Raw genomic sequence first — 21,179 nt, 5'->3', positions numbered from 1 at the left:
TGAACTCAAAGACTGTGAGATCATGACCTGAGCTAAAGTTGGCTGCTTAATCGACTGAGCCACCCAGGCGCCCCAACATATACTCATTTAATAAATGAGTGATGAAGTAGTAACCTAGGATATAGTTCAAAATGTCTATGATTTTCTTCCATATCTTTTTATATCTTTACTTCATTATGCAAACAGCTGAAGAGAAGAGGGGTTAGGTTGCACCTGCCTGAATAACCTTTACAAACTTCCATGTACTTTCTTTTTTCTAGGCAGCCTTTAGAGCACTTGCCTGTAGTCACAGGTTGGTAAACAAAACATGAATCATGTCTTGTATAATTCTCTCTGAATTAAAGTCCAAATTGAAAATGGGCCAGATTTCTTATCAGTAAATTCATAACCAGTAGGTATTGTCAAATATAATTGCCTTATGTTTTATTTATTTTTTCAGTCTTTGGTACCTTTCATACAGCTTGACATCTATTACCTCTTTCTGCTCCATCTGTCTGTCCTTCAAAGAATGAAGAATGGCATTTTTCCCCCCTACTAGCTATTCTGCAAGAGAAGGTTTAGCCATAAGAAATATTGTGGGGCTCCTGGGTGGCTCAGTCGGTTAAGCATCCACTTCTGCTTAGATCATGATCTCACAGTTTGTGAGTTTGAGTCCCGAATCTGGTGAACACAAGCCCTGCTTCTCTCTCTCTCTCTCCTTCCTCCTCTCCCTGCCCCCCGCCCCCTGCTTGCCCACTTGCACGCTCCCTCTCTCTCAAAAAGTATTGGTGTAAGTACTGTGTTTCCTCAGTTAGCCCTTCTTTTAACTTCCTTTCTCTTCTGACCACTTAGCTTCCATCACATCTCTCCCTCACCAAGGGCCCTATCTGCCCTCCAACATGGTACTGACCCTGGCTCATGCCCCTTCTCCTTCCCCCACCAGTTCACTATACCAGCCTTTTCCATTTGAGTCCTGACCCTGATGCTTACCCTGCTTGCTTATAGCTGGCTACCCCAGGGTAACAGATCATACTGCCCTCTTGTCAGATCCTGGTCTGCTCACCCCTTTGTTCTTCCTTTTGTGTGGTGTTTATTCTGCTGTTTTGGATAGAGGAAGGGAGAACTCCACAAACAAACAAACAAAACCCAAGGAAGCATTCTTTTATCCCCATTCCTCTATTCAGGGAGGCAAGCTTTGCTACTACCAAGGTGGAAGATGTGAGAATAAATAGGCCTGGATTAAATGAGAGAGTGAGCTGATCTACTACCCCCTGGACAGTTGGCTGATGGAAGAGCAGAGGTTACATGACATGGCATTGGGATAAAAGGCTTTGCAGAGAGGAGAGGCAGGAGGAACTATATGGATGTGAGAGGGGATCAGCATTAGTTAGAGAGGAGTTGAAGGTCTTTGGGCAGGAGTGTGGTTCCAATGAAGCTGGGTAGAGGGGACTAAAGGAAAGTTTAGAAAGTATGGAGATTATTGAAGGAATACAGTACCCATTTCATGGTCTCTTTCAGCTTGCTATTTGGAGCAGGCATAACTGCCTTGATGTTCAGAATGCTGAAGTACTGCTGTGCTGATCTTACCACTTACTGAAGCATTACCTTAGCATCAGTTGTTATTTTTACAACTTGTTTTCATATAGTATAGGTATTACAGATCAAGGGTATTTCTCAAAGGAAGCAAAAAAAATTCTAATATAGCACCACCTCCCCCCCCTTTTTTTTAGCACACAAATTTTTTTTGCTTAAAAATGGTGCCTAAACTTGGCCCTAAGAAATGTGTACTTTTCTTTATAATTTTAATTTTAGTAAATACCAACTAAGCAAATATTTGAATACTAAGCAAAGACTTTGCAGAGACACTATGCAAAGTATTGTGGGAGACAAAAAGAATCACTGAAGGAGGTGAAGCCTACCGAGCATAAGACATCATGTGACAAATTAATGTAAGAGGTGCCATAAAACAAAACATAATAAATACCAAAATGGCTACTCAAGATGAGAATTTGTGTAGATTACAGGAGTTCACCTCTAATACAGTAGTCTGAGATCGTTTCAAAAGGGTAAAGGATTTTAAGTCTTGATGGGTTGTAGCTAGCTCAAGAACTGAACCAAAAAAAGACATTCCAAGTGGAAGAAATGATATAGATGAAATTGTGGAAACCAAAAAGGCCCATGTTTGGGAGATACTTTTTTTGATTTTGATTACTGTCTGATAGGTAAGGACGAGCCATTGACAGTTCTAGGGTAAGGTAGTAATTTGATCAAAGAGTACTTTAAGAGTGCTATAAATCTAAGATCATGTTACGAGGGGGTTATGCTTACCAGGCAGTTGGAAGTGTGGCACTAGAGCTCCTAGATAGACTAGTTTTGGGGATTATTTGTACCTTGTTACAGTTTAAACAAATAACCTAGTTTCCTAAGGGAGAAACTGGTGGGGTAAGGAGCCAATATGGGACAGCAGTAAGAGGGAAACCAGGGGAAAAATGGAGAATTCAGATGGAAACAAGGTAATATAAAGTTGTGAAAAGTCAGGAAGAAAAATGTCTTAAAAATGGGGTACTTACTGATATCAGATGTTATAGAAAGGTCAAGAAAATTGGGCTTAAAAAAATTGGATTTAGAGCTTACAAGTTTATTGGTGACCCATTGGGTGTGCTATTTTAGTAGAAGAGAAGAACAGAAACTTGACTGATAAGGATGAAATTGTGTATAGTGAGGAAAGAAATGATTTCTTAAAATGTTTTATTTACTTATTTCGAGTGCGTGAAAAAGAGCACGTGCAAGCAGGGGAGAGGCAGAGAGAGAATCCCAAGCAGGTTCCATGCTGTCAGTGCAGAGCCTGAAGCGAGATCATGACCTGAGCCAAAATCAAGAGCTGGATGCTTAACCGACTGAGCCACCCAGGTGTCCCTAAAAGAAGTGATTTTAAACACTTGTTTGTGATGCTTGGCAGGAAAAAAGAAAAAGTAAATTAGGAGATAAGGAGCAAGCCGTTTATTTTCTCTTTAGAGACCCACTTTCGCGTATTTAAAGGTAGAAGGGAATAGATTAATAAGGCAGTGATTTAAGGTATTAGAGAAAGGATGATTGAATGAAGCTAGAAGAGGATATCAAGGAAACAGTGGGACAGTATTTAAACCTTAAAGAGAAGTGAGGACTGTCTTTCCATTTGAAATAGGATGAGGGTAACGAGCAATCTTTAGAGGTAGTGAGGAGAGAACTTGAGATCTGTTACAAAGCCTAGAGATCTACTCAATGAAGTAGTGCATTCCTTTTTTAAGGAATGAGGAATGGTAATGGCGTCTTGGGGAAGGTGGAAATGATGGGGGAAAATGTTGCAATCTGTCCATTTTCTTTTAACTTTATAAACAGGGTAGTGTCACTTCCTTACAGTGTTCATTTTGCAGCCAGCTTTGAACTTCATATCAAATAAGCCAGAGATATGACAAATATTACCTTACATAAGAAAAAAGGGAAAAAAACCCCCACAGTGATGTGAAACTAAAATATGCCTAAATTATCTAGTTTTACCCTCCAAAATAAGAGGTTAAATGAAGTAAATTTCCCTGAATCCTCCAACGTGTGACAGCAGTAAGACTTCTAAAGGTCTCCTAACTTTCAGTCTAGTTTGTTTTCCGTTTTACCACAGTTTTCTACAGGAAAGTCTTGAGTCTCCATGAACTGTATACATAGAAGAGAGCCCAGTATTGTTACACAAAAGACTTGCAGCATATACAAATATAAGTCCACTTAGAGTAGCATAAATTTGACCTAAGACTAATCATTCTTTGTAATAAAACTTATTTAATTTTTGATAATTTTGCCTACCATATAATATACAAAGATTTTTTTTTTAAGTAGGTTCCATGCCTAACGTGAGGCTTGAACTCACAACTCTGAGATCAAGAGTCGCATGCCCTACCAACTAAGCTAGCCAGATACTCCTTAATATAGAATATTTAAAATGAATTTTTGTCTTGATAATTACAGAAAGTTCATAGATGTTTGAAATCTCTTTTTGCAAATTTCATTGACAAAATCATATGGTAATAGCAACATGCAAGTATTTGTTGTGGAGGCTCAGAGATGATTCTCATGAACATTAATATCACAACTTGATTTAAAAATGAAAATAACTCAAGGGGCATTCTGAGCGTTATGTATGGGATGGGGGGAAGATCATTTTATGGAGAAGGGATTTGGGTCTGACAGGCATAGAATTTTTTAAATAACACCAGTTGTCAAAAATTTTTTTTCTCCTATTCTTTTGTCCCACTATTTCTGAGTCACTGTTCACCAAATCTGTAGCAAAACCTGATGAATAAATGGGTAAAGGCAAGTATTTAGACAGCCTTGAATTAATAAGGAGAATAATTGTTTCAGCAGATGGATTGTGTCCATACATGGTGTGTATATAAAGTAAGTTAATTTTTGTGTGTCTTACAAAAATTAGTTTCTTTATAATCACTCTGTGTGCCATTCATTGTATTGGAAGCAAAAACTGTGTTGTGTTTCTGTTTTTCTTTGTTATCACTGGCTTTTTTATTACCTCACATATTTTTCTTGAAATTTGTCCTTTCTATATACCCTTAACTATAAATTTGAACCTTACCTCTTAGTGTTTTGTTCTGAAGCAGTTGAAAACTTTTCAAAGTACCCGTACTGTTCTTGACTGAAAGAGATTTTAGTTCTATTTCTTACTAGTTACAATGATTCTGTGCTTATTAGTGACTGGCTAGTTTGATAAATACTACCAGAGAAAAGAAAAGAATAATCCAGCCCATTTCATTTGCCCCTTATAGGTTTATCTTACAAAAGACGTTTAGAGCTTTGTTGTGTAATTTTTTAGCTCTTTGTGAAAGAAAAATACCTGTAATCCCAGAAGTAAAATACAAGCTTCACTGTAGTTTATTGATGCTTAATGCTCATGGCTAGCTTTGGGACCTTACTTGCTTTCTCTTTCTCATTAGATAAAATTTGAAAATGTATTCTTTAAATTCCCCTTTGTGTAGGATTAGGAAGTTGATATAACTTTACCATCCTCTGTATTTTTTGAAGTACCCATTTATTCCCTATATGAAGTATGAGGCTCTTTTCATTACTTCTGGCATTCACTTTGCATTACTGAGCCTGATTAGTAGTGTGATAGGAAAGCTAGACCTATATATGATAGGTGGACAGCTGGTGGTAATTACTTGTGACTTGGCCTTTCTCCTTTCTAAAACCTTAGGATTTTCCTGTATCCCAAAACCACAAGAACATAGTGTTCCACTTCTCCTCACCTGTTCCAGGTATAAGGCATTGTGATATTCCAGGCTTTAGTCATTGGTTAAATGGTAGAACTGGAGTTTGAACTGTGATGTTGTGACTCTAGAATTTGTGCCAGTATGCTGTATGCCTTTGGAAACTCTTTCCTCAGAGATTTTATTTATTGCCACATTTGTCACTTCTACACACATGACTTCATATACCTATATACCTGCAGTCTCAATTTTTCCTGAACTTCACATCTCTATTCCAACTATCTTTTTTGGTTTCTTGTAGCTATCTTGTCCCCGCCACTAGTAAGCTTGTCATCATTTCCCACAATATTTCCTCTACTAGTTCCCATTTTTTTAAGTGACCTCTTCATTTTCTAAGATCCAGAGTCTGAGAAATCTTTCATTTCCTTGACATTTCTTATTACACTGTGTTTTGCCTCTGCAGTGTCTCTCCCAACTTCTTTCTAGGCTTCTAGTCATGATGGTAGTTTAGGTCTGCACTTTTAGACTAAAATTCTCTAAAAGTTTTCTTCCATTACATTTCATGCTTCACACTGCTGCCAGATTAATCTTCCTAAAATAGAGCTCTAGTCCCATCTCTTTCTTGAACCAAGACTTTCATGGCTGACCTATGAAAGTCCATCCCATATACTATTTCTTTTATGAAGCCTTTTCAATATTACACAGTTGGGGATATATAGTATTTACTTCCTCTGTTCCCACTCCTCAAAGCACTTTGCATTTCTTTTCTGGAATATGTGTTATTGTACACTGTATTCTAATTATTTGTGTACTTGCCTTCCTTCTCACCCTACCCCCAATTGCAAGTTCCTTGAGTGTAGAGATTTCTCCTGCAACCCTAGAATAGGGCTTCTTTCATAAATGCTCAATACATTTGTTGACTCAAGCTTACACCTATAAGGAAACATGTTTCAGAATAATCATTATATTTTTGTTATTTTAGGCTTGACCGTCTTTTTATCTTACTGGATACTGGCACTACTCCAGTTACAAGAAAAGCTGCTGCACAGCAACTTGGAGAAGTGGTAAAGCTTCATCCCCATGAACTAAATAATCTTTTATCTAAAGTAAGAACCCCCCCCCCCCCCTTTTTTTTCCATTTAGTATAATGCTATTGTAGAAGTTTATCTGTGGGTAGGAATATAATGATAGAAATTGTCTTATTTTTATTTCTTTACTTATTTATTTAAAATTTTAATGTTTATTTTTGAGAGACAGAGAGAGAGACCCAGAGTAGGCACAGGGGAGGAGCAGAGAGAGAGGGAGACACAGAATCCGAAGCAGCTCCAGGCTCCAAGCTGTCAGCACAGAGCCCATCGTGGGGCTCGAACTCACAAACTGTGAGATCATGACCTGAGCCAAAGTCGGATGCTTAACCGACTGAGCCACCCAGGTGCCCCAGAAATTGTCTTATTTTAGTCACAGTTGTGGTCTTCAGAGTCCATTAAATATCTTATTGTGTCTCCAAATATTTTTTTAAATTTCATCTTTTTGTCACAAGATTTAAAATATTTTGGCTTTTTTTTTTTGTATCAGGTTTAATTGTCTAAGGGATTTGACAACATAGAACCTTTTGCCTGTGGCACAAATTTTAATCTGACCCAGTTTGGTAATGAGCTAAGTTGTTAATCTAGTTCATTAGTGGTCTAACCTGTTTTTAACAGCTAGTAATTATAGTTGTTGGTCTTCAGATGATTGAGTACTCATGGGAAATGATTGAAATATATGAGAAGCAAGTTGTCATTACATTTAAAAAAAATTTTTTTTTAACGTTTATTCATTTTTTGGGAGACAGAGACAGAGTGTGAGCAGGGGAGGGGCAGAGAGAGAAAGAGACACAATTTGAAGCAGACTCCAGGCTCCGAACCAATAGCACAGAGCCCGACGCGGGGTTTGAACTCGAAAACTGTGAGATCATGACCTGAGCAGAAGTCAGATGTTTAACCGACTGAGCCATCCAGGAGCCTCTGTCATTACATTTTTCGTTATCACCTGTTTTGAAAGTGGAGGCTTTCTGCTTTGATGGATCAATGTTTTCATAATCCTAGCCCATATTCTTTCCCTAAGCAATGGCTGTGTATTTATTGAACTCTGTTGACTTGTAGAAGTGTGCCTGTATGATAGTAAGCAATACATTCCACATGCTTAATAATTCTCTGGCATGCAGAATAAAAACAGGAGCACTTTGTGTGTTGGGGAGCTTGGGTAGGGAGGAGGGTGGGAGAGCAATATAATAGCCCAGACATTAGAAATCCCAAGATAACTGTCTTCCTGCTGGTATTACCCCCTCCTTTCATTCTCATCTGTCTCTCTTTGATTCATATGAGGAGGAGTTCTAAGCTGTTGTGAATGTACAAATCTGTACTCTATAGTTCCTATTGTGAGGGCTGACAGTGACTGTCTTTTCCAGTATGTTTCCCAGTTAGATATTATCAGTACTTTCTAAACAGTATGTAGACGAAGAGACAGTGGTTTGACATCCACAGGCTCCATGTTCTCAGAATGGAGAAGGATGCATGTTTTGTTTTGTTTTTTTAATTTCTAAAATGTTTATTTATTTTGCAAGAGAGTGTGTATGCAAGCAGGGGAGGGGCAGAGAGAGGGAAAGAGAATCCCAAGCAGGCTCTGCACCATCATCACAGAGCCCAATGTAGGGCTCAATCTTACAAACCACAAGATCATGATCTGGGCTGAAATCAAGAGTCAGACGCTTAACTGACTGAGCCATCCAGGTGTCCCTGGAGAAGAATGCATATTAGATGCATTATACTCATGTGTAAGGTAGGGGGATAGAGAGGTATACCCATTTCTTCTCATCCCAAGGGAAGAGATTGAGGACTGAATGAGCTGAAACTGGAAACAGTGAGCAAAACTAATTTGTGCTGAACTGAGAAAAGGTTTCCAGCCTTCCAGGTGAGTTCTGGTCTTCTTAACTTAGGTCCCGGCTTGCTGGCTGTCATCAAATAATTCCAAAAGAGGCAAAGTTTGTCTTTAGTACCTTCTCACCTCCTATCCTCTTTTTTCTCCCTTCATTGTTTTCCTGTTGCCTTTTGGTTTTGTTTTTTAAACTTATTGAAATATAATGTACATACCATAAAATTTACCCATGTAAAGTGCACAATTCAATTATTTTACCTTTTTTTAAGATTTTATTTTTGGGGCGCCTGGGTGGCTCAGTCGGTTAGGCGTCCGACTTCGGCTCAGGTCATGATCTCACAGTCTGCGAGTTCGAGCCCCCCATTGGGCTCTGGGCTGATGGCTCGGAGCCTGGAGCCTGCTTCCGATTCTGTGTCTCCCTCTCTCTCCGCCCCTCCCCCGTTCACGCTGTGTCTCTCTCTGTCTCAAAAATAAATAAATGTTTAAAAAAAAAAAAGATTTTATTTTTAAGTAATCTCTATTCTCAGTGTAGGGGTCGAACTCCAAGACCTACAAGATCCACTGACTGAGCCAGCCAGGTTCCCTCTCAATGATTTTAGATATGTGCAATCATCACCACAATCTAATTTTAAAATATTTTTATTTCCCCCAAAAGAAACCTCATGCCCATTAGCAGTCATTCTCTAGTACTCCTCCCATACCCATCCCTAGGCAACCTAATCTGCTTTCTGCCTATAGATTTGCCTATTCTGAATATTTTATATAAACATGACTGGTTTCTTTCATTTAAAATAATATTTTTAAGTTTCTTTCATATTGAAGTGTGTCTCACTTCATTCCTTTTTCCCCATTTTTATTGTCAAATAATATTCCATTGTATGGATATGATATGAATATATTATATGGATCTATCACATCTTATTTATCTGTCCATCAGTTGATGGACATTTGGGTTGTTTCCATTTTTTGGCCTTTGATGAATAATGCTACTGTGAAAATTCACATACAAGTTTTTGTGTGGGTGTATGTTTTCATTTCTCTTGGGTATATACCTGCAAATAGAATTGCTGGATCATATAGTAACTACGTTTAACTTTCTGGGGACCTGCCAGACTGTTTTCCAAACTGGCTCCATAGTTTTACATTCCTAACAGCAGTTTATGAGAGATCTAATTTTTCTATATCCTGGTCAGTGCTTGTTATTAACTGACTTTGATTATTTCCATACTAGTGAGTGTGAAATGATATGTCATTATAGTTTTGACTTGCATTTTCCTGGTGACAGTGATGTTGTTTTATGTGTTTATTGACCATAAACTGACTGAACTGTCTAGATCCTTTCCCCATTTTTAAGTGGGATATTTGTTCTTTTAATATTGAGTTGTAAGAGTTCCTTATATATTTTGGATACAAGCTCCTTACCAGGTATTTGATTTGCAAATATGTTCTTCCAGTCTGTGGTTGTCTTTTCATTTTCTTTTCTTTTCTTTTCTTTTCTTTTCTTTTCTTTTCTTTTCTTTTCTTTTCTTTTCTTTTCTTTTTGTGTTTTCACTTTCTTAAGTGTATCCTTTGAAGTACAAAAGTTATTAATATTGATGAAGTCATATTTATCCTTTTTTTTTCCATATCTCTGTGCTTTGGGGATCAATCTAAGAAATCTTGCCTGATCCAAGGTCCCAAAGGTTTACCTCTGTATTTTCTTCTAAGAATTGTGTAGTTTTAGCTGTTATTTTTAGATTTATGGCTCATTTTGAGTTAATTTTTGTGTATGGGATAAGGTAGGTGTTCAGTCATCATTTTATTGCCCCAGCACCATTTGTGGAAAAAACTATTCTTTCTCCATTGTATTGTCTTGGCATTCTTCTTAAAAGTCAATTGACCATAGACACAATTTTATTTTTAGACTCTCAGTTCTTTTCCATTGATCTGTATACCTGTCCTTTTGCCAGTACCACACTGTCTTGATTACTACCACTTTGTAGCAAGTTTTGAGATCAAGAAGTGTGAATATACCAACTTTATTATTCTTTTTCAAGATTGTTTTGGTGATTCTGGGTCCCTTGCATTTCCATATAAATTTTAGGATCAACTTGCCCATTTCTGCAAAAATATCACCTGGGATTTTGATAGGAATTTTGTTGAATAAGTAGATCAATTTAGGGAGTATTACTATCTTAACAATATTAAATCTTTTTCTTTGTTTTAAAGTTTATTTATTTTGAGAGAGCATGTGTGTTCATGAGCCAGGTAGGGGCAGAGAAAGAGGAAGAGAATCCCAAGCAGGCTCTGCGTTGTCAACCTTGATGTGGGGCTCAAACTCATGAACCATGAGATCCTGACCTGAACTGAAATCAAGAGCCAGATGCTTTTATTTTTTTTAATTTTTTTTTTTCAACGTTTATTCATTTTTGGGACAGAGAGAGACAGAGCATGAACGGGGGAGGGGCAGAGAGAGAGGGAAACACAGAATCGGAAACAGGCTCCAGGCTCTGAGCCATCATCAGCCCAGAGCCCGACGCGGGGCTCGAACTCCCGGACCGCGAGATCGTGACCTGGCTGAAGTCGGACGCTTAACCGACTGCGCCACCCAGGCGCCCCAAGAGCCAGATGCTTAACCAGCTGAGCCACCCATGCGCCCCAACAGTATTAAATCTTTATATCCATGAACATGAGGTGTCTTTCTGTTTACTGTATTTAGATTTTATTTGATTTCTTTTGATGCTGTTTTGAATTTTTTGGTAATGTTCGGTATATGAGTCTTGCATTTTAAGTTTATTTTTAAGGAGGGAGCCAAGATGGCGGAACAGCATGGAAGTTTTTTCTGTGTCTCGTGTCCATGAAATACAGCCAGACCAACACTAAACCATCCTGCACACCTAGAAAACTGATCTAAGGATTAAGTTTATTTTTAACTATTTTATACTTTTTGATGCTATTATTAATGAGATTTTTAGGGGCCTGGGTGGCTCAGTCAGTTGAGTGTCCAACTGTTGATTTTGGCTCAGGTCATGCATGATCTCATGGTTGTGGGATCTCTACAGCCCCAACAGGGCTCCGTGCTCAGTATGAAGCCTGCCTAAGTTTCTCTCTCCCTCTGCCCCTCCCCAGTTCGTGCGGGTAGACTCTCTCTTTTTAAAAAAAAATAAAAAAACAGGGGCGTCTGGGTGGCTCAGTCAGTTAAGCGTCCGACTTCGGCTCAGGTCATGATCTCGCAGTTCGTGAGTTCAAGCCCCGCGTTGGGCTCTGTGCTGACAGCTCAGAGCCTGGAGCCTGTTTCGGATTCTCTCTCTCTGACCCTCCCTTTGTCTCCCTCTCTCTCTCTGACCCTCCCTCGTTCATGTTCTGTCTCTCTCTGTCTCAAAAATAAATAAACTTTCAAAAAAAAATTAAAAAAAACACAATGTGATTTAAAAATTATTTTCAAGTTGTTTATTGAAAGTGTATTGCAATGCAATTCATTTTTTTAATGTTTATTTACTTTGAGAGACAGAGTGTATGCCCTCGCTAGTGGGGGAGGGGCAGAAAGATAAGGAGCTAGAGAATCCCAAGCAGGCTTGGAGCTGTCACCCCAGAGCCAGACACCCCAGACCCTGGGCTTGATCTAGGAAGTGTGACATTGTGACCTGTATGAGATCATGACCTGAGGAGCCAAAATCAAACGTTGGAAGCTCAACTGACTGAGCTACGCTGGCATCCCACAATTAATTTTTGTGTATTGATTTTATAACTTCCAATCTTGCTTAACTCATTTATTCTTTCTGCTAGTTTTTAAAAAATGTTTATTGTGAGAGAGAGGCAGAGAGCATGAGCAGGGGAGGTTCAGAGAGAGAGGGAGAGAATCTCAAGGAGGCTCTGTCAGAGCAGAGCCTGACATGGGGCTCCATCCTACAAACAGTGAGATCATGACCTGAGCTGAAATCGAGTCAGATGCTTAATTGACTGAGCTACCCAGGCGCTCTTATTCTTTATACTAGTTTTTTAACTCTTTGCAATAAGTAATGGGACGTCATGAAAATACACATTGTACTTTTTAGTATGTTAAAAGCTAGGTTATTTTTTAAATGCACTTAAGTATTTATTTTTTTTAATGTTTATTTATTTTTTTTAATGTTTGTTTATTTTTGAGAGAGACACGGAGTGTGAGTGGGGGAGGGGCAGAGAGGGAGGGAGACACAGAATCCGAAGCCGGCTCCAGGCTCTGAGCTTCCAGCCCAGAGCCCAGTGCGGGGCTCACACTCACAAAATGCATGTTCATGACTTTTGAGCTGAAGTCGGATGCTTAACCGACTGAGCCACCCAGGCGCCCCAACACTTAAATATTTTTTAAATAAAAGTTTCCTGTTTCCCTTTTTTAAGGTGTAGTGATATTTCCCGTTAATGATAGAATCTTGTAAACAGTAATTCCAAGGTGTATGTATTTATATGTATTCACATATATATCTATAATTTATATATAAAGCCCAAGTACTAAACTATAAATTGACAACAAATAAATTTGTATTTCTCTGTTCTGACTACCTTGAACAAACAATATTTTTTGGAGTAACTATTGTATCTTTTAATCTTTTAAGGTGTTGATATATTTAAGGAGTACAAATTGGGATACCCGCATTGCAGCAGGACAGGCTGTTGAAGCTATAGTGAAAAATGTACCTGAGTGGAATCCAATACCAAGAACCAGACAAGGTGCTTTTAAGTGGTAAAAGTAGTTTGCAATAAAAATCTAACTGTAGAATTAATTATACTATACATTTTATATTTTAAAAATTACAGTTTTAATTTAAAGCCTTAATTTTCAGGTACAGCTTTGTCGGGAAATGACACTGAATAAGGTGATTTTCACCATGCTTTAAGATATTAGATAAATTATATTTTCATATATATTTTTTAAATTATTAATTCTATGCTTGATTTATGGAGATTATTGCTTCCCTCAAGGAATTTATGTCCTTAAAAAAAAAAAGGAAACTAAATCAGTGCAGTGTAAATATTTGAAAGTGTTTTCTCTTGTTACTGGGAGACTAGTGTAATTACTTTTTAAATTTAAGCACAGTTATATATGGATATTTGGAGGGGTCTTTAATTTCTTATGTGTCCTTTAGATATCTTGTAGTGGAAATTATTTTTCTGACTGCCTGCAATGATAGTTAAAAATGAATGTATGCTTTTAAAAATTTGTATGGCACAAAAATAGACACATAGACCAATGGAATAGAATAGAGACTCCAGAATTGGACCCACAAAAGTATGGCCTACTAATCTTTGACAAAGCAGGAAAGAACATCCAATGGAAAAAATACCGTCTCTTTAACAAATGGTGCTGGGAGAACTGGACAGCAACATGCAGAAGATTGAAACTAGACCACTTTCTTACACCATTCACAAAAATAAACTCAAAATGGATAAAGGACCTGAATGTGAGACAGGAAACCATCAAGACCCTAGAGGAGAAAGCAGGAAAAGACCTCTCTGACCTCAGCCACAGAAATTTGTTACTTGACACATCTCCACAGGCAAGGGAATTAAAAGCAAAAATGAACTGTTGAGACCTCATGAAGATAAAAAGCTTCTGCACTTCAAAGGAAACAATCAACAAAACTAAAAGGCAACCAACGGAATGGGAAAAGATATTTGCAAATGACATATTGGACAAAGGGCTAGTATCCAAAATCTATAAAGAACTCACCAAACTCCACACCAGAAAAACAAATAATCCAGTGAAGAAATGGGCAGAAAACATGAATAGACACTTCTCTAAAGAAGACATCCGGATGGCCAACAGGCACATGAAAAGATGCTCAACGTCGCTCCTCATCAGAAAAATACAAATCAAAACCACACTCAGATATCCCCTCATGCCAGTCAGAGTGGCCAAAATGAACAAATCAGGAGACTATAGATGCTGGAGAGGATGTGGAGAAACGGGAACCCTCTTGCACTGTTGGTGGGAATACAAACTGGTGCAGACACTCTGAAAACAGTGTGGAGGTTCCTCAAAAAATTAAAAATAGATCTACCCTATGACCCAGCAATAGCACTGCTAGGAATTTACCCAAGGGATACAGGAGTACTGATGCATAGGGGCACTTGTACCCCAATGTTTATAGCACCACTTTTAACAATAGCGAAATTATGGAAAGAGCCTCAATGTCCATCAACTGACAAATGGATAAAGAAGATGTGGTTTATATATACAATGGAATACTACTTGGCAATGAGAAGAATGAAATATGGCCCTTTGTAGCAACATGGATGGAACTGGAGAGTGTTATGCTAAGTGAAATAAATCATACAGAGACAGATACCATACGTTTTCACTCTTATGTGGATCCTGAGAAACTTACCAGAAGACCGTGGCAGTGGGGAAGGAAAAAAAAAGGGTTAGAGAGGGAGGGAGCCAAACCATAAGAGACTCTTAAAAAACAGAACAATCTGAGGGTTGATGGGGGTGGGAGGGAATGGAGGATGGGTGATGGGTATTGACGAGGGCATCTGTTGGGATGAGCACTGGGTGGTATGGAAACCAATTTGACAATTTCATAAAAAAAAAATTGTAAAGGTGTACATTTTAATTGAGAATATGGTGCAACCTGTTTTAATTTTCAAGTCACTTTGATAACTTCACTTTTATTATATATTTTAGCTTGTCTAAAATTTTTGCTTTAATTATCTAGCACCTGTTATTTTGAATGATTATATTAATTTGTCTTCCCTCATCAAATGAAATACATGACCAGAGGTTATAACTTGTTCTAGAAAAGAGCTTCCTCTTTTTCAGCTTATTTCCATGCTTATTTTGGTAGAGATATTAGAACTCAGATTCTTTTTATAAAATAATAAATTAGTTACACCAGCATTAAAATTTATGGTAAGGTTGCTTATCATCACTGGAAAATTTAAAGCAATTATGCTTTGTTTAATAGATGAATTATATGCAAATACCTGCTAGGTAAATTATTAAGTCAGTGAACAGTTACAATAGATTTTCAAATTCATCATGGCATAACCTTTTTTGGGAGGAATACAAAACATTTTACGGATACTTTTAGGCCTCAGATGGATGTATGATTTTCGCAATTTACCAGGAGATTATAATTTGCTCATATTATGAGGAGACCTATTGAATGAATAGTTTGCTTTGTGTCATAGATATTCCTCAGGTATAGGGAGGAATGATGCTTATTAGCTTATTATATATGAATATAGTATGTGAATATGTTTGTCTTCCAATTTTGCACTATAATGAACTCAGGCTATTACGTTGGTATTTTCAAACTGTTAAACAGTAAATGGAGACAGTATGGCATTTAGCATACGTTTTTCAATATGGGATGCATTTCTTCATATAATGTGCTTTTGTAGTCAAAAACAGCTATACCTACACCCACTGGCATTCTGATAGTTTGTAGAAGTGGGGGGGCTCCAACTAAATAGTTTATTCGTAAATAAGAGCTGATCATAAGTAAATCCACAGTAGCTTTTCTACTTAATTCTCCCTTTTACTTGTCTTAAAATGTTACCCAACCACCCCACATGATGCTGTTTTCTTTCATTCTATACTTTGACTTTATAATCAAATTAAATATTTTTCAACCTCATTTAGAATCTACTTCAGAAAGTGCTATGGAAGATTCACCTGCTACAGATCGCTTGAATTTTGACAGATTTGATATATGTAGATTGTTACAGCATGGGGCATCACTTTTGGGATCTGCTGGTGCAGAATTTGAAGTACAAGATGAAAAATCAGGTATGTAGTAGTCCGATAGAAGAAAATCTGAAATGTGTGTGTACAGACTAATTTATTACTTGGCATGCTATAATATCAGCCATGCAAAATCAACATAGATGTTACAAAATGTAAATTGACTGAAGTTTGCAGTTGGGGAGGTGGAGGCCCTGTGGGTGGAGAAGATAACCAAAAATATTTGGATCTAATGTACCATATGAATATTTTCTTTTAAGTGACTTTGTACTATATCTGTGCATTGTTAATATATACATACTAGTATTTGAACAGGCATTTTATTATGTATTAGCGAAATTATAAAGTGTGACCTAAGAGCCTCAGTTGAATAGATTTTTTTCCTTCAAGTTTATTTATTTTGAGAGAAGGAGAGAGAGAAGAAGAGAGAGAGAGTCTCTAGCAGGCCCCGTGCTGTCAGCGCAGACCCCAACATGGGGCTCACATTCATGAACCATGAGATCATGACCAGAGCCGAACTCAAGATGGTTAAAACCGACTGAGCCACCCAGGTTCTCCCAGTTGAGTAAATTTTAAAAGCCTGGATTAGTACAGATTGTGATACTGTTTTCACAATTCGGGACATTTGGGAGACTGTATGACAGTTTTCTTTTTTATCATGTGTTTTAAATTTTAAATAATTGGATCTAATCATGCTGGTGACCAAAGCAAACACTAAAAATGAAAAATAAATGTTGGGTAGGTACTTGTCCCATTATCTTTAAACTTATAGAATCCATCTGGATATAAAATAATGTTTTGGCCATTCAGGATTCATGCTTTGAGTGGAAAAAACCTTGATGTTTTTGATGGATTTCTGTAAGTAAATAAGTTGCTCTTTTGCCTAAGACCAAAAGAGAACAGTTTTTGTTGCTAATAAAATTAGTTATTACTCAAAGCATATCTGTCTAGCTAAGTTAATGAAGTGATCTTCACTTGTTCCTCTTAAAAAAAAAAAGGCAAACAGGGCACATGGGTGGCTCAGTCGGTTAAGCGTCCGACTTCAGCTCAGGTCATGATCTCGTGGTCCTTGAGTTTGAGCCCCACATCAGGCTCTGTGCTGACACCTCAGAGCCTGGAGCCTGCTTAAGATTCTGTGTCTTCCTCTCTCTCTGCTCCTCCCCTGCTCTGTCTCTCAAAAATAAATAAACATTAAAAAAAAAAAGACAAATACCTATTAACTCTTAATATGGTTTCTTTCTTCCTTTTTTTTTTTTTTTTTAAAGTTTATTTATTTTGAGAGAAGGAGCAGGAAAGGGGCAGAGAGGAGAGAGAGAATCCCAAGCAGGGATTTGACTGGGGGCTCAATCCCACAGATTGCGAGATCATGACCTGAGCCAAAGTCAAGAGTCAGACACTCAACTGAGTCACCAAGGCACCCCAGTATGGTTTCTGTTGAAAGATCTTTGGTTGACCTCAGAACAACATAGGTTTTTGAAATGTGTGGGTCCACTTATATGTGTTTTTTTCTTTGATAAATATAGTACAGTACTGTAATTATGTTTTCCTTATGACTTTTAATTTTTAATTTTTTTTTCAGGTTTTATTATTTTTATTTTTGAGAGAGAGAGAGAGAGAGAGAGAGAGCATGAACTGGGGAGGGCCAGAGGGAGAGAGGGGGACACAGAATCTGAAACAGATTCTAGGCTTCCAGCTCTCAGGAGCCTGACGCAGGGCTCAAACTGTGGAATGGCTAGATCATGACCTGAGCCAAAGTCAGAGGCCCAATCTACTGAGCCACCCATGCACCCCTCCTTATGATTTTCTTAATAACACTTTTCTTTTCTCTAGCTTATTGTAAGAATATATAGTGTATAATATATAAATACATTTTCATCAATTGTTTATGTTATTGGTGAGGTTTCTGATCAACAGGAGACTATTAGTAGTTAAGTTTTTGGGGACTCAGAAGTTACACAGATTTTTAACTGCTTGGGGGATTGGTGTCCCTAACCCTTGTGTGTTATTCAAGGGTCAATTGTAGTTTAATTATTTTTGGAGAGAATTAAAAGGAGAATTTGGTTAAGTTCCAGAAAAGCATAGTTTTTCTAATGTGGGAGGTAGAAGTCATTTCAAAAACTTTCCAATTTGAAAAAAGTTCTCTCTCAACAGTAAGCTTACTAATTTTACTATTGTCATCATATCAGAGATCATTGGTCCTTATCCAGGAGTAAAAGTCACTGTCCCCCTGTCACTTAAAAAAATACGTGTTTGGTCTTACCTTAGAAATTCTGATTTAATAGGTCTGTGGAGAGCTCCAGGTCTTTGTATTTAAAAGAAAAAACTACACAGGTGACTCTGATATGTAACCAGGATTGGAAACCCTGGTTTTGGGGGAACTTGGATTTTAATGATGATAAGTCACAGCATGCTCAACAGTGCTCATTTAAAATCCTCTAATTGGGGCGCCTGGGTGGCGCAGTCGGTTAAGTGTCCGACTTCAGCCAGGTCACGATCTCGCGGTCCGTGAGTTTGAGCCCCGCGTCGGGCTCTGGGCTGATGGCTCAGAGCCTGGAGCCTGTTTCTGATTCTGTGTCTCCCTCTCTCTCTGCCCCTCCCCCGTTCATGCTCTGTCTCTCTCTGTCCCAAAAATAAATAAACATTGAAAAAAAAATTAAAAAAAAATAAAATAAAATCCTCTAATTAGATTTTCTTTAAATATCTCATCTGTTTGTTTCCTCATATATGAAGGACACATACATGATTTGTATAGGTGCTAGTCTGATTTTCCTTTGCGGTTGTGTGGGTTACTTTCCGCAGTAGGACTTTGCCTGAAATGAGAAGACTGATTTTGGACTTCTGTGTATCATGGACTTGTGATCCAGCAGTCTTCGCTTTTGGATGCCTAGTGTTTTTCTCTCCAGGTAGAGCAGACTTAAATTTTTAAAAAAATAGCTTTGTTGAGATATAATTCACATACCATACAATTCACTCATTTTTAAAGCATACAGTTCAGTGGTGTTTAGTATATTCATAGATATGTGCAGTCAGTTTTAGAGTATTTTCCTTATCTCAAGAAGAAACCCTGTATCCTTTGGCTATCAACCTCCTACACCCTTCTTTCTTCCCTCTCTTTCTGGGCCCTAAGCATCTTGCTGTCTCTCTAGATTTGCCTATCCTGGACAGTTCTTATCAATGGAATCATCTAAAATATGGTCTTTTGCAACTGGCTTCTTAGAATGTTTCCAAGGTTTATCCATTTTGTAGTATAAGTACTTCATTTTGATTCCCTCTATAGTTTTTATTCCTGTTATAGGATGTGTCAGTTTTTTAATTGTGGTAGACTGTAGATAACAAAATTTACATCTTAACTGTTTTTAAATGTATAATTCAATAATATTAAGTACATTTACACTGTTGTGCAGATCTTCAGAACTCTGTGTTTCAAAACTGAAACTTTACACAGTAGTCTTAGCCATAAAGGATACATTCCAAGACTCCAGTGGATGCTTGAAAACGTAGATATTACCAAACTCTATATATACCATTTTTTCTTCTACATACAAAGCTATGATAAAGTTTAGTTTATGAATTAGGCATAGTAAGAGGTTGACAACAATATCTAATAATAGAAGTATTATAACAATATACTTTAATAAAAGTTGTAGAAATCTCTCTTGAAATATCTTACTGTATTGTACTTCACCTTCTTGTGATGATATGAGATGATAAAATGCCTGTTTGATGAGATGAAGTAAGGTGAATGACATAGGCATTGTGATGTAGTGTTAAGCTACTCTCTTCTTTATTTCTTTTTTATTTTTTTTTCAATGTTTATTTTTAGAGAGAGACAGAGCATGAGTGGGGGAGGGGCAGAGAGCGAGGGAGATACAGAATCCCAAGCAGGCTCCAGGCTCCGAACTGTCAGCACAGAGCCTGACATAGGGCTTGCACCCGCTGATTTCTGCCAAACACCACAGCCTGAGACTGAGCATCCAAGCGTGGGAGGCCGTCACCCACAATCCTGCAGAGAGAGAGAGAGAGAGAGAAAACAGAGAACACCTTTGGCTCATTTATGATCATGTGACGTTCAGTGTCATGTACTACTAGCATTGCAAGACATTGCTCATTTATCAAGTTAAAATTTATTAGAAATGTTTGCTTGTCTTGCAGAATACTCACAGAACAAGTTACTCGCAATCCGGGGGTTTACTGTAAAAGTTTTTGTATGGACGTGTTTTACTTTCTCCTGTATGGCTACCCAAGAGTGAAATTGCTTGATCATGTGGAAACTATGTTTTACCATATGAGGAAATGCCAGACTGTTTTCTTTTTTTTTTTTTTTTTAATTTTTTTTAACGTTTATTTATTTTTGAGACAGAGAGAGACAGAGCATGAATGGGGAAGGGTCAGAGAGAGAGGGAGACACAATGTGAAACAGGCTCCAGGCTCTGAGCCGTCAGCACAGAGCCCGACGCGGGGCTCGAACTCACGGACCGCGAGATCGTGACCTGAGCCGAAGTCGGACGCTCAACCGACTGAGCCACCCAGGCGCCCCGCCAGACTGTTTTCTAAACTTGCTCTACCACTTTACATTCCATCAGCAGTGTATGAGGATTTTGATTTCTCCGTGTCCTTGCCAACACTTGTTCTTAACTGACTGATTATAACCATACTAGTTAGTGAATGTGAAGTGATATCTTATAGTTTTGACTTGCATGTTCCTGATGATTCATGACATTGAACATCTTTTCATGTGTTTATTGACCGTTTGTGTATCTTCTTTGAACTGTATTCACATCCTTTGCCTATTTTTTAAATGAGATACTTGTCTTTTATTATTGAGTTGTAAGAGTTCTTTATATATTCTAAGTACAGATCTCCTATTGGTGACTTACAAACATATCCTCCCATTCCGAGTTCTCTTTTTACTTTCTAGATGATAGTCTTTGAAGCACAAAAGTTAATAATTTTGATGAAGTGCATCTTATCTTTTTCTTTTCTTCTTCTTCTTCTTCAAATTTTTGATGTCATAAGAAGCTATTGCCAAATCTAAGGTTATTTACTCCTGTGTTTTTTCTAAGAGTTTTAGAGCTTTAGCTCTTATATTATCATGTATTTGACCCATTTTGAGTTAATTTTTGTGGTGTTGTGAGGTTAAGGGTTTAACTTCATTATTTTGCATGTAGTTAACCTGTTGTGTCAACACCTTTTTTTGAAAAGAACTTAATGATGTTGGCGCCATTGTTGAAAACCAATTGGCCATAGAACTATAGTTTTATTTCTGGACTCTCAGTTCTGTTCCACTGATGTCTATCTTTATGCCAATATCTCATTGTCCTGGTTACTTT

At 37.7% G+C, this 21,179-nt stretch overlaps 1 protein-coding gene across 1 annotated transcript in view; it reads left to right on the top strand.

Annotated features, from left to right (window-relative positions):
• BTAF1 (B-TFIID TATA-box binding protein associated factor 1) overlaps window positions 1–21,179 on the top strand; it is a 120,385-nt gene that overhangs the window by 7,067 nt on the left and 92,139 nt on the right. The window contains exons 2-4 of the mRNA XM_030334413.1: window positions 6,211–6,334; window positions 12,716–12,830; window positions 15,748–15,894. Coding sequence (XP_030190273.1) covers window positions 6,211–6,334; window positions 12,716–12,830; window positions 15,748–15,894 — 386 coding nt within the window. The remainder of the gene's footprint in view (window positions 1–6,210; window positions 6,335–12,715; window positions 12,831–15,747; window positions 15,895–21,179) is intronic.

This window comes from Lynx canadensis, chromosome D2, assembly GCF_007474595.2.
Source record: "Lynx canadensis isolate LIC74 chromosome D2, mLynCan4.pri.v2, whole genome shotgun sequence".
NCBI lineage: Eukaryota > Metazoa > Chordata > Mammalia > Carnivora > Felidae > Lynx > Lynx canadensis.
Note: the sequence above shows the minus strand (reverse complement) of the source record. Positions and strands in the feature narration are given on the sequence as shown.